This window comes from Polypterus senegalus, chromosome 12 (assembly GCF_016835505.1).
Source record: "Polypterus senegalus isolate Bchr_013 chromosome 12, ASM1683550v1, whole genome shotgun sequence".
In the NCBI taxonomy this organism is placed as follows: Eukaryota; Metazoa; Chordata; class Cladistia; order Polypteriformes; family Polypteridae; genus Polypterus; species Polypterus senegalus.
In genome coordinates this window covers 120,904,471-120,916,406 of record NC_053165.1, presented here as the reverse complement: position 1 = coordinate 120,916,406, position 11,936 = coordinate 120,904,471, and the positions used below count along the sequence as shown (strand labels likewise).

Below are 11,936 nucleotides of genomic sequence, written 5' to 3'. Positions count from 1 at the left end.
TAATCCCACCTCCAACTTGAATGCATCCGTCACTCCTACTACAGACCTCACCACTGTCACACTTCCCTTGTACAGTTAAGTCCATAAATATTTGGACAGAGACAACTTTTTTCTAATTTGGTTCGTTATATTACCACAATTAAATTTAAATGAAACAACTCGGATGCAGGTGAAGTGCCGACTTTCAGCTTTAATTCAGTGGGTTGAACAAAAAGATTGCATAAAAATGTGAGGCAACTAAAACATTTTTTTAACACAATCACTTTATTTCAGGGGCTCAAAAGTAATTGGACAAATTAAATAGCTGGAAATAAAATGTTCATTTCTAATACTTGGTTGAAAATCCTTTGCTGGCAATGAAAGCCTGAAGTCTTGAACTCATGGACATCAGCAGATGCTGGGTTTCCTCCTTTTTAATGCTCTGTCAGGCCTTTACTGCAGCGGCTTTCAGTTGCTGTTTGCTTGTGGGCCTTTCTGTCCGAAGTTTAGTCTTCAACATGTGAAATGCATGCTCAGTTGGGTTAAGATCAGGTGACTGATTTGGCCGTTCAGGAATGTTCACTTAGCTGTAATAAACTCCTGGGTTGCTTTGGCTGTATGTTTTTCATTATTGTCCATCTGTATCATGAAACGCCGCCCAATCAATTTGACTGCATTTAGCTGGATTTGAGCAGACAGTATGTCTCTGAACACCTCAGAATTCAATCGGCTGCTTCTGTCCTGTGTCACATCATCAATAAACACTAGTGTCCCAGTGCCACTGGCAGCCATGCACGGCCAAGCCATCACACTGCCTCCACCGTGTTTTACAGATGATGTGGTATGCTTTGGATAATGAGCTGTTCCACACCTTCTCCATATTTTTTTCTTGCCATCATTCTGGTAGAGGTTCATCTTGGTTTCATCTGTCCAAAGAATGCTTTTCCAGAACTGTGCTGGCATTTTTAGATGTTCTTTAGCAAAGTCCAATCTATCCTTTCTGTTCTTGAGGCTTATTAGTGGCTTGCACCTTGCAGTGCACCCTCTGTATTTACTTTCATGCAGTCTTCTCTTTATGGTAGACTTGGATATCGATACACCTACCCCCTGGAGAGTGTTGTTCACTTGGTTGGCTGTTGTGAAGGGGTTTCTTTTCACAATGGAAATGATTCTGCGATCATCCACCAATGTTGTCTTCCATGGACGTCCAGGTCTTTTTGCGTTGCTGAGTTCACCAGTGCTTGCTTTCTTTCTTAGGATGTACCAAACTGTAGATTTTGCCACTCATAATCTTGTGGCAATTTCTCGGATGGGTTTTTTCTGTTTTCGCAGCTTAAGGATGGCTTCTTTCACCTGCATGGAGAGCTCCTTTGACTGCACGTTGTCTGTTCACAGCAAAATCTTCCACATGCAAGCACCACACCTCAAATCAACTCCAGGCCTTTTATCTGCTTAATTAATAATGACATACAGTGGGATGCAAAAGTTTGAGCAACCTTGTTAATAGTCATTATTTTCCTGTGTAAATCGTTGGTTGTTACGATAAAAAATGTCAGTTAAATATATCATATAGGAGACACACACAGTGATATTTGAGAAGTGAAATGAAGTTTATTGGATTTACAGAAAGTGTGCAATAATTGTTAAAACAAAATCAGGCAGGTGCATAAATTTGGGCACCGTTGTCATTTTATTGATTCCAAAACTTTTAGAACTAATTATTGGAACTCAAATTGGCTTGGTAAGCTCAGTGACCCCTGACCTACATACACAATTGAATAATATAATGAGAAAGAGTATTTAAGGGGGTCAGTTGTAAGTTTCCCTCCTCCTTTAATTTTCTCTGAAGAGTAGCAACATGGGGGTCACAAAACAACTCTCAAATGACCTGAAGACAAAGAGTGTTCACCATCATGGTTTAGAGGAAGGATACAGAAAGCTGTCCCAGAGATTTAAGCTGTCTGTTTCTACAGTTAGGAACATATTGAGGAAATGGAAGACCACAGGCTCAGTTCACGTTAAGGCTCGTAGTGGCAGACCAAGAAAGATTTCAGATAGACAGAAGCGCCGAATGGTGAGAACAGTCAGAGTCAACCCACAGACCAGCACCAAAGACCTACAACATCATCTTGCAGCAGATGGAGTCACTGTGCATCGTTCAACCATTCGGCACACTTTACACAAGGAGATGCTGTATGCGAGAGTGATGCAGAGGAAGCCTTTTCTCCACCCACAGTACAAACAGAGCTACTGGAGGTATGCTCAAGCACATTTGGACAAGCCAGCTTTATTTTGGAATAAGGTGCTGTGGACTAATGAAACTAAAATTGAGTTATTTGGGCATAACAAGGGGCATTATGCATGGAGGAAAAAGAACACAGCATTCCAGGAAAAACACCTGCTACCTACAGTACAATATGGTGGTGGTTCCATCTTGCTTTGGGGCTGTGTGGCCAGTGCAGGGACTGGGAATCTTGTCAAAGTTGAGGGACGCATGGATTCTGCTCAGTATCAGCAGATTCTGGAGACCAATGTCCAGGAATCAGTGACAAAGCTGAAGCTGCGCCGGGGCTGGATCTTTCAACAAGACAACGACCTGAAACACTGCTCAAAATCCACTAAGGCATTCATGCAGAGGAACAAGTACAATGTTCTGGAATGGCTTCATCATCCTCTTCCTCTGTATACTCTCCTGTACTACCCCATTCCACCAGGTTTTCTTTTTCACCATCCTCTGTCCAGATGTCACACCAACCACCCTTCTTGCTGTCACCCTTACTACATCTGCTGTAGTTTACCAACTGTCTGATAACTCTTCACTATCATCCAGTGCCTGTCTCACCTAATCCCTAAACTCAACCTTGCAGTCTCTTCCTTTCATAACTTATACCGTTTGATCCTTGGCTCTGCCCTCACTCTCTTCCTCTTCTTGATCTCCAACGTCATCCTACAGACCACCTATGCTGTCTAACTACACTTTCCCCTGCCACCACTTTGCAGTCTTCAATCTCCTACAGATTGACTCTTCTGCATAGGATGTAATCTATCTGTGTGCATCTTCCTCCACTCTTGTAAGTAAACCCTATGTTCCTCCCTCTTCTTAAAATATGTATTCACCACAGCCATGTCCATCCTTTTGACAAAATCCACTATCCACTGACCTTCTTCATTCCTCTCCTTGACACCATACATACCCATCACCTCCTTGTCTCCTCTGTTCCCTTCACCAACATTGAAATCCGCTCCATTCACCACTTAATGTCCCTTGGGACATACACTGTTCATCACTTCATCCAACTCATTCCAAAAATCTTCTTTCTCAGCCATCGCACACCCAACTTGTGGGGCATATGCAATAACAACATTCATCATCACACCTCCAATTTCCAGCTTCATAATCATTACTCTGTCTGACACTCTTTTCACCTCTACAACACTTTTGGCACACTGTTCCTTCAGAATAACCCCTACCCCATTTCTCCTTCCATCCACACCATGATAGAACAATTTGAATCCACCTCCGATCCACCTGGCCTTACTCCCCTTCAATTTAGTCTCTTGCACGCACAATATATCAACCTTCCTTCTCTCCATCATATCTGCTAACTCTCTCCTCATACCAGTCATACTGCAAACATTCAAAGTTCCTACCCTCAGTTCCACTCTCTTTACTTTCCTCCTCTCCTCCTGCCTCTAGACATATCTCCCCCCTGTTCTTCTCCTTCTTATTCTTCTTCTTCTTCTTCGGCCAACAGCAGCCCAAGTCCTGACAGCACTCTGTTGGCTAACAGTACTGGTGGTGGTCGTTGTTAACCCAGGGCTCGACTGAATCAGTATGGAAATTTGTATTGTTGTCCGCATATTGATTTGGCAAAATTTTACACCGGATGCCCTTCCTGACGTAACCCTCCCCATTTATCCAGGTTTGGGACCAGCACAAAGAAACACACTGTTTTGTGGATCCCCTATGGCTGGGTTCACACTCCAGCCCCCATATTTTGAAGACTTAATTGCAGCATCTTTAGCAGCAATAATCACAAAAAAACCACCCACCTTCATAAAAGGACAAGTGTCTGTACATCCAATTGCTCTGTCTCTGTCATTGCAAAAAATGTTGCACCACAAACATTAACACTGCTTTTACAAATCCTATAACAAATGGCATATAACAGAGACATAGGCATTGTAAACATTAACTCTGAGGTCTATGTTGATTATTTAAATTTCAATCTGTCTTAGACGGGTAGTACAGCTAGTTTCCTGTTGTTTAAAATCAGTCGTAGTGTAGGAGTTTTAGCTCACTGCTTCTTGCAGAACTGGTAGAATTCAGGCACACTGATAGGTCTGTGATTGCTCTTTGCTTGTTTCAGGTACTGCCGCAGCATCCTTATGGGGTTAAAGTCAGTACTTTGAATAGGGTACTCAAAACTTGAATTTTGTATCTTCTGAGCCTTGCAGTTGTAGAGCTGCTTTTGTGTTTTGAGTCAGTGGCCGGCTGCATAATTCAATTTCGCTTCAGGTCATGAACCGATGACCATACAATCATCTTATCTGGTAAAATACATAACTCACTGTTCTTTCTGTAATGACAAATTCTTCCAAAGCATCCCCATGCCATTACACTAATATCTCCATGTTGTGTTACACCAGACATAGTGGGATCCAGAGTTCTACCTTTGAGTTGTCTGCCCATAGAACATTACTCCAAATGGTGTGGTATCCTCTAGGTGTTTTATTACACTGAGCATTGCTTTTGGATAGCACATGTTTTCTTTGCTGCTAACCTATTGATCCCAACTCGACCTCCTTCTTATTGTGAAGACATGAACATTGACATTTCTTTGAATATTCTTCTGGGACCTTCTGTAACTTCACAAATGCATTGGCAATTTGTCCTTAGGGTAATTTTTTTAGGCCGGCATTTCTTGGGCAGATTCCCCACTGTTCCACATGTTCTCCATTTGGAGATAATGGCTCTGACTCTGATGTGCTGGAGTCCTAGACCTTTAAAAGTGGCTTTGTAACTCTTTCCTGATTGTTAAGTGTCAATAACTGTACCCAACACCCCCTTCTCTTCTGGAATCTCTTTTGAATGAAGCATAGCATTCTGGTAAAAAAGCTTAGGGTGACTACTTCACTCTCATTGTAAGGGTTAATATACCTGTAAGAAGAGGTTTAGATTCAACAGAGGATGTGTTCGGTCAGCTAAGTCAAATTAACTTTGTTCAACTGTTGCTGAATTAGCAACTACGGGGCAATTACTGATTCACATGGTCAAGGCAGGTGAACTTAGTATTTCAGAAGGGGTAGTAAACAGTCTGTGTTACTGGGGTGCCTATCACGCAAGCTGGTGCCCCTCAGAAACCTGTCTTCTGATTTGTCTGCCAGATTCCTATCAGAGTTTCTTCCAGTTACCAATTGCCTGTGGATTGTGTAGGACACCAATGTACTTACTGACACTTTGATTTTTCTGGCAGTTTCTCTAAATAAAAGGCATACACTTTTAAGGGTAATAAGGCTCTGTCTTGTTTCATTTGTTAATTGCTGTTTTCTTGTCATTATCACAGGACTATTGTCTAAATATTACTTGAGACAGTGTAGTAACACAATCTGTTCCAGCTCTGCTTTTAAACAGACATAAGGTGTTTAAGTAACCATTAGAAGTTGGAAAACCTGGTCAAATTGTTTGCTTCAACTTGCAAGGTTTAATTTACTTTAACTGCTGCAGAACATTTGTAGGATATAGCCCATTAGTTGTTCCCTGAAGAAGGCCCATTTGTAATATTCTGAAATGCCCTTTGTTTTCATTTTTTGATAACCTAAACTTTAAATTGATACCTCTGGCTGTTTACTGCTTACCTTTTCACTATTGTCGGTCATTCGTTGCATTTCAACTAATTAAATTTGAAGAAAATCTGAGGTGTTTTAAAACTTTTGACTGGTAGTGTACATTAAGTAGCAATTTAGAAAGGTGTTACATGTTTAGTCTGGTTCCTATTGTCTAATATTACATTTTGTCTAAATTTCTGCAGCAATTTATTGTCACAAATTAATAGGATGTCTTGAAGGGATAAAATCTTTTTCCCAGCACTCTTTTTGCTCTGTAGTTTATCTTTTATCACATTTCAGTGGACTTCCAAGTGTATGTCATCAAGCAGAAAGGGCAGAATTGTGGCATTCTGTTACAGCGGTGAGGTCTCCAAGTAACCCTCAGGCCATTTTGTAAAACAGAAAATGATGGCAAAATTCACATTGTGCTGTCTGCTCCTGTGTTACACCATTGACCTGTTTTGTTCCCTCTGTTCATTTCTGTTTTCTTTTTTTTTTGGTCTTTTAATACCTGATCTGTCACATTCACCTTGCAATGTGTTGAAAATGTGCTATCGCATCCATCATCTCCTTCTCTGAGGTATCCTGGCTTCCTTTACTAAAGGCAAGCGGTCAAACTGTGATGAAAAGGCAGAGTCAGCCTGCAAAGCAGATAAACCACGCCACTCGTTTGCATTTTCAATTGTAACTTCTTATCATTTAGAAAATGTGGAGCACATGACCTGAAGCCAACAAAAGCACTCTTAACAGGCATGCAAATTAGAAAAGGAGAAGAAATCCATCATCATCATCATCCACTGCAGAAGCTTCTGGGAACCAATCAGACCTGACGGAAAACGGATCTAAGCTTTGGCAGCACCACAGGTAAATACGAACTCTGAAGAAAGTGTAAAAATATAAATTATAAAGATGAAAGGTTTTAGCAGTGTCAAGGAATTTTAATGTATAAGGGTAGCCAGATTGTGCAGTGGTTAGCAATCTCTTTAGCCAATATTACTGTGAAGCACTCTGAGGCATTTTCATATTTGATATGTGTTGTGTAAGTGTTGCTGCTGTTAGCAATTTCAGTGTTCAGTTTGAACACTCCCCCCTACCCCCCGAACCATGCTTAATTTTCTCCCCCAGGATATGCTATTTGGTAGATGGGTGACTCACACTGGGCTGCAATCTTGTCTTGCGTGTTGTGCTACCAGAAAAGCCAGCTCCCCAGATTTGTGTTGATGAGGCAGTATGACAGATAAGTACATGTAGAGGCTGGACAAGCTGGTGAAAAAGGATAGGTTGGTGCTGGGTAGAACTGTGGACTCACTGGGAATGGTGGTGGAGGAAGGTACAGGCCGTCCCTGACAGTAGCAGTCACCATCTCCACAACATTTTTGTAGGACAAGGAAGGAAACACAGCAGCTGTCTTATCTTGCTGTGCTGTAGAACAGAACACTTTAGAAGATCATTTGTTCCTACTGCTGTGAGATTTTATAACTCTGTTGACAACACAAGAGACTCAGGACCTGCTCACAACTCTACATTCTGACACTAACAATTGACCATTTGTACTTTTTAGTATTTACTTATTTATGTTTTGTTCTCCATGCCTTTTATAATAATCTATAATAATAATAAATATCTATCTATCTATCTATCTATCTATCTATCTATCTATCTATCTATCTATCTATCTATCTATCTATCTATCTATCTATCTGTCTATCTATCTATCTATCTATCTATCTACCTGAGTCACTGTCTTGCACCCCAAAACACAAGGCTGAGTCTCAGTACTTTAGCAAAACTAGCTTTATTCAACTTGAAACAGGAACAGCATGGTTGTTTATTGCAGTAGAAGCTACCACTTTCCTATATACAGATACAGCAAACAGGCAGGGTTGTGGCCAAGTAATACTGTTCCCTGCATTTATTAGGTCCCTTGCATCACCAATTGGTGACAGACACATATAGCACAATCTCGATTGGTTTATAGTTGTTTCCGCAGTGCTCTGCGAACCTGTGGTTCAAGCAGTCTTCCACAGACGTGGCAGGTGCTCTTCAGCGTGTTGTTCCGTTTTTGGGTTCTAAAAGAGTTCAGAAACTTCATACTGTCTGTCCATCTACAGTATTATATAGTGCTCTTTAGATCTATCTATCTGTCTATCTATATGACAGAGACCGACACACCGGCACCCCTTCCAGGGTCAGTTCGTGCCATGGAATGAGTGGTACTGTGCAGATTGGCCATGAGTCCCCTGGCATTGAATAAAGGAGTGTTAATAAATGTATGGGCTCCTGTGACCTTGAAATTCATATTGTGTTTGAGATGTGATGGAGGGAGTTATGGACAGGTGTGAAGTGTGCACCCTCCTCCCCCAAACTTCTGACAGGCTGCTCTCATTGGGTGCACTAATTTAGTAATGTGTGATTTATATTTATGGTCTTTGTGGTGCATGGCTTCTAAATGAGATTCCCGACCTTGTCTTTTTCATAACAGGGGTACTCACAAAGCAGGAAGGATGCCCATCAGTTTAAAGGCGATCTTTGTGCTGACCATGGTTGGCACCAGTGGTATGGCACTAATACAGGCAGACAACTGTGCCCCTTCAGAGTCCTGTCTAGCCACAAACAGAATGACTTTCCCATGGAGGAGCGCCCGACTGCCTTCTTTCATAGTTCCTGAGCATTATCACCTCAACATTCACGTGGACTTTGCCACTCAGACATTCAAAGGACAGGTGAAGATCCTGATAGCTGTCATGAAGTGCAGCAGATTCATTGTGTTGCACAGCAAGAACCTTAACATCTGTGAAGCATTTCTGGAGGCCATTCACACTCAGAAGAACATCTCCTTGCAGGTACTCCAGGCCCCCAACAACGAGCAGGTGGCCTTCATCTCTAACACCAGCCTGGAGGCTGGGCGCAAATATGACCTGACAATCGGCTACACGGCTCCGCTCTCCACAAGCTTTTCAGGATTTTACAAAGTGTTCTACACAACCAAGTCTGGGGCACAGAGGTACGTGACTGACAGGCATTTCTTGGCTTTCGGCCAAAGCCGCCTTGTTTGAAGAAAGCTGGCTCTTTGTAAGCAAGGTCAGCGTTTGTGTAGTGTGAATTTGGAATCCCTCGGGGTATTTTGTTTCCAAATTAAGCTCCCTCATTTGGTTTCATTTGTTTCCTCAGCAGAGTTTCAAATTTTTTATTATCTGGAGGCATTTACATTATTTAAAGTGGCACCAGCAAAGAAAGTGTACATTATTTTTCAGTGTAATTAAGTATTTAAATAGATGAGCCCATGTGGAAAATGCCTCAGCTCAATAAATGTAATCATCAAAGTTGAAAGAATGTGCACAGAGGGCAGCATTGGCCTCTTGGCAGGAGTGAGAGATGGCACGAAGCCAAGGACCCACTCTGGTCAAGGGTGGCGTGAGTCTGTATGAAGTGTTAAAGAGCTGAAGGAGGGCACACTAAAGCTTGGCTGACTACATACTGGAGGCTCTCGCTTGAAGACACCCTGGTGCATTCATAGTTAGGGCAGGGCTGGAGGGCCACAGTGTGCAGCCCAATTCCTTAATAAGAAGTCAATTCTTTGCCAGTAATGGAACTTGTTATCAATATAATAGCGTGTTAGAGACTCTGTTTTCCTGCCTGGTCATTCTTATGTTTTGAGATTTATAACATAACATCCAAATGATTTGTGGCCTGAAGCAGATTAGTGTGGTGTAGAAATCAAGGCTTTGGACTTCAAGTCCTGAGGTTGTGGGTTCAAATCCCGCTATTAACACTGTGTGCCCATGATCGAGCCACTTGTTCTGCCTGTGCTCCAATTGGAATGCCAAAAGAAATGTAACTGATTGGACCATAAATGCTGTAAGTCACATTGGATGAAGGCATCAGACAAATAAGTTAATGTAACTCTGGCATGACCAAGTGTTATTCTGTAACAAGAATACACATCTGGGGGACAAGTCATCATAAAGTTTGCAGTGAAGAGTAGCAAAATCTGAAGCTGAAAAGGCTCCTCCCACATGATTTGTCCTAAAAAATTATTTCCTCCAGTCTGTGCTCTTTAAATGGCCGGGGTGCAACTGAGTATGCAATCGAAGCAAATTAGAAAAGAACCTGAGCAAAAGTCTTGAAACTTCAAGAATATAAAAAAGCTACGTACAATTGCAGTTATTAGTTAAAGAGCTTAATAATGTACGTATGTAAGTTAACTTAAGCTTAAAGATGAATTTTTATCTCTCTCTCTTACTACGGCATCATTCCATGATACAACAGCAGCTAGTCTTCAGAGTGGTCCTGTGGTCTATGCGTAGCACTGCGACCATATACTGGTGTGGCACATTTGGTATTTACAACTAGACAGTCAAGCTAACTTATTTGAGTTGTTTCAACGATTCAGTCTCATCTGTGGTAATGCTATAGTGTCTTTCATTCGGCACATTGACTGTTTGCTGTGTACGGCTTCTCCTGTGGTTTTCCATTACCAATAGCAAAAATGCCTTAACGGGAGCTCTTTTCACCACCATTTTACTTGGTCTAGTGGTGCACTGTTTAGTATGAACAGGTACTGTACAGTTCATTTTTTTTTTGTAAACATAGCTGCCATTTTATTTGATCCTCATAAGTAGTTATAGGCAGGCGGCAAGTGTCAAAATCGCAATTAGAGCTGTCAATCAAAATGATTAATGACTTGTAAGCCCTGCCCCCTCTGACGTCATACCGGAAGTCGCACCCCGATGACGCAAGACCGGAAGTAACACCCCGTCACCTCCTGATGACGTCACGTCGGAATTCCCACGCCCCTCCACATGACCTCGCCCCTCCCCTTTTGCACCGCCCCCCCAGCGTTGGATTGGTCCAGGGCCCCCCGTCCCCGCCCAGACTCCTCCTTGAACCCGCCCCTGGCCCCGATTGGTTCAATAAACTGTCAAGGGTCTATTTGATGGATGCCTGACCGCTGGTTGAACCCGCTCTGCACCTGCCGGGTGAAATAAACTGTCAACGGTCCATTTGATGGATGTCTGACCGTTGTTTGAACTCACCACCGCCCCCCCTCTCCCGAAAGACATGCCCGGGCGTGTTACAGCCTTTACCTCGACAAGCTCAGACATGCCCCGGGCCTGTCCTGAACAGCTCAGACAAGCCCAAAGTCGCCCCAGCACCTATCCGAGGACGTTCCCATCCGTACCCTGCCGGCCTAAGGGGCCTGTCTCGGCCCCTGGGCCAGAGGCAGCACCTGACGGACAGCCTCCCCAAACTGCCCAGTCACCCACACTTCCCAGTCCCCCACATTTCCCTGCCGAGAGCCTAAAAAGCGAAGCATTTTGTTCTATCTATGATTTTAAGATGAACACGCCATGAAAACATCTCATCTTTGCTTTAAACTAAGTCAAGCTGCTTTTTTTTTCCATCTCACACACAGATAACAAACTGTGAGATCAAAGACACGGTCTGAGTCAGTCAGCGTGATCACACACTGTTTCTGGAACCGCCAAAGCCCCCGGGTCAGGCCGCACCTAGAGGCCGGTCTCCCCACCACTTCCCAGCCACATCTGAAACTGCTGTATAAAAAAGCGAAACATTTTCTTCGGTTCTATCTATGATTTTAATATGAACACGCAATTAAAATATCTATCTCATTTTTGCTTTATCACTTACAGGTCCATCCTTTTCCATCTCACAGAAATTCCTCAACCAACATTGAATCAGGTTCCCAGTGACAGACTCTGCAGTAAAAACATTCTTAGCAATGGAGCAGGTTTCTCAGAAAGAAATCAAGCAGCCCCGCTTTTAGCAGACCACCATGTAAGCAGGCCTGTGTGCTCTGTCTCTCTCTCTCTCTCTCTCTCTCAGAGCGCAGGCACGGGCTGAGACAGCCCCTGCTGCAGCGTGGAGCGTGAACGCCTTCACATAGTTGTGTGCTTTGAGCACCCATTCCTGCTGGGTGAGCCCCTGCGAGATCGCCTGCTTGGCAGCAGCTGTCAGTAAACTCCCCTACCCCCATAATTTCAATGGGCTCGAGACCGCGCAGACCCTCTGTGGATGGATCTTTTAAAGTTAAGGGATTTTTAAAGATTGGTGGCTGATATCAAAAATGTTCACATATATACAGAGCTTAACCTTAGAGCTTATTT

The 11,936-nt window shown here is 42.9% G+C and overlaps 1 protein-coding gene across 1 annotated transcript in view; it reads left to right on the top strand.

Annotated features, from left to right (window-relative positions):
- The first annotated feature begins 6,592 nt into the window (after positions 1–6,592).
- Positions 6,593–11,936, top strand: part of LOC120541569 (endoplasmic reticulum aminopeptidase 1-like) — a 96,456-nt gene continuing 91,112 nt past the window's right edge. Inside the window, exons 1-2 of the mRNA XM_039773327.1 lie at positions 6,593–6,672; positions 8,291–8,812. Of these exons, the coding sequence (XP_039629261.1) occupies positions 8,313–8,812 (500 nt within the window). The 5' untranslated portion in view covers positions 6,593–6,672; positions 8,291–8,312. The remainder of the gene's footprint in view (positions 6,673–8,290; positions 8,813–11,936) is intronic.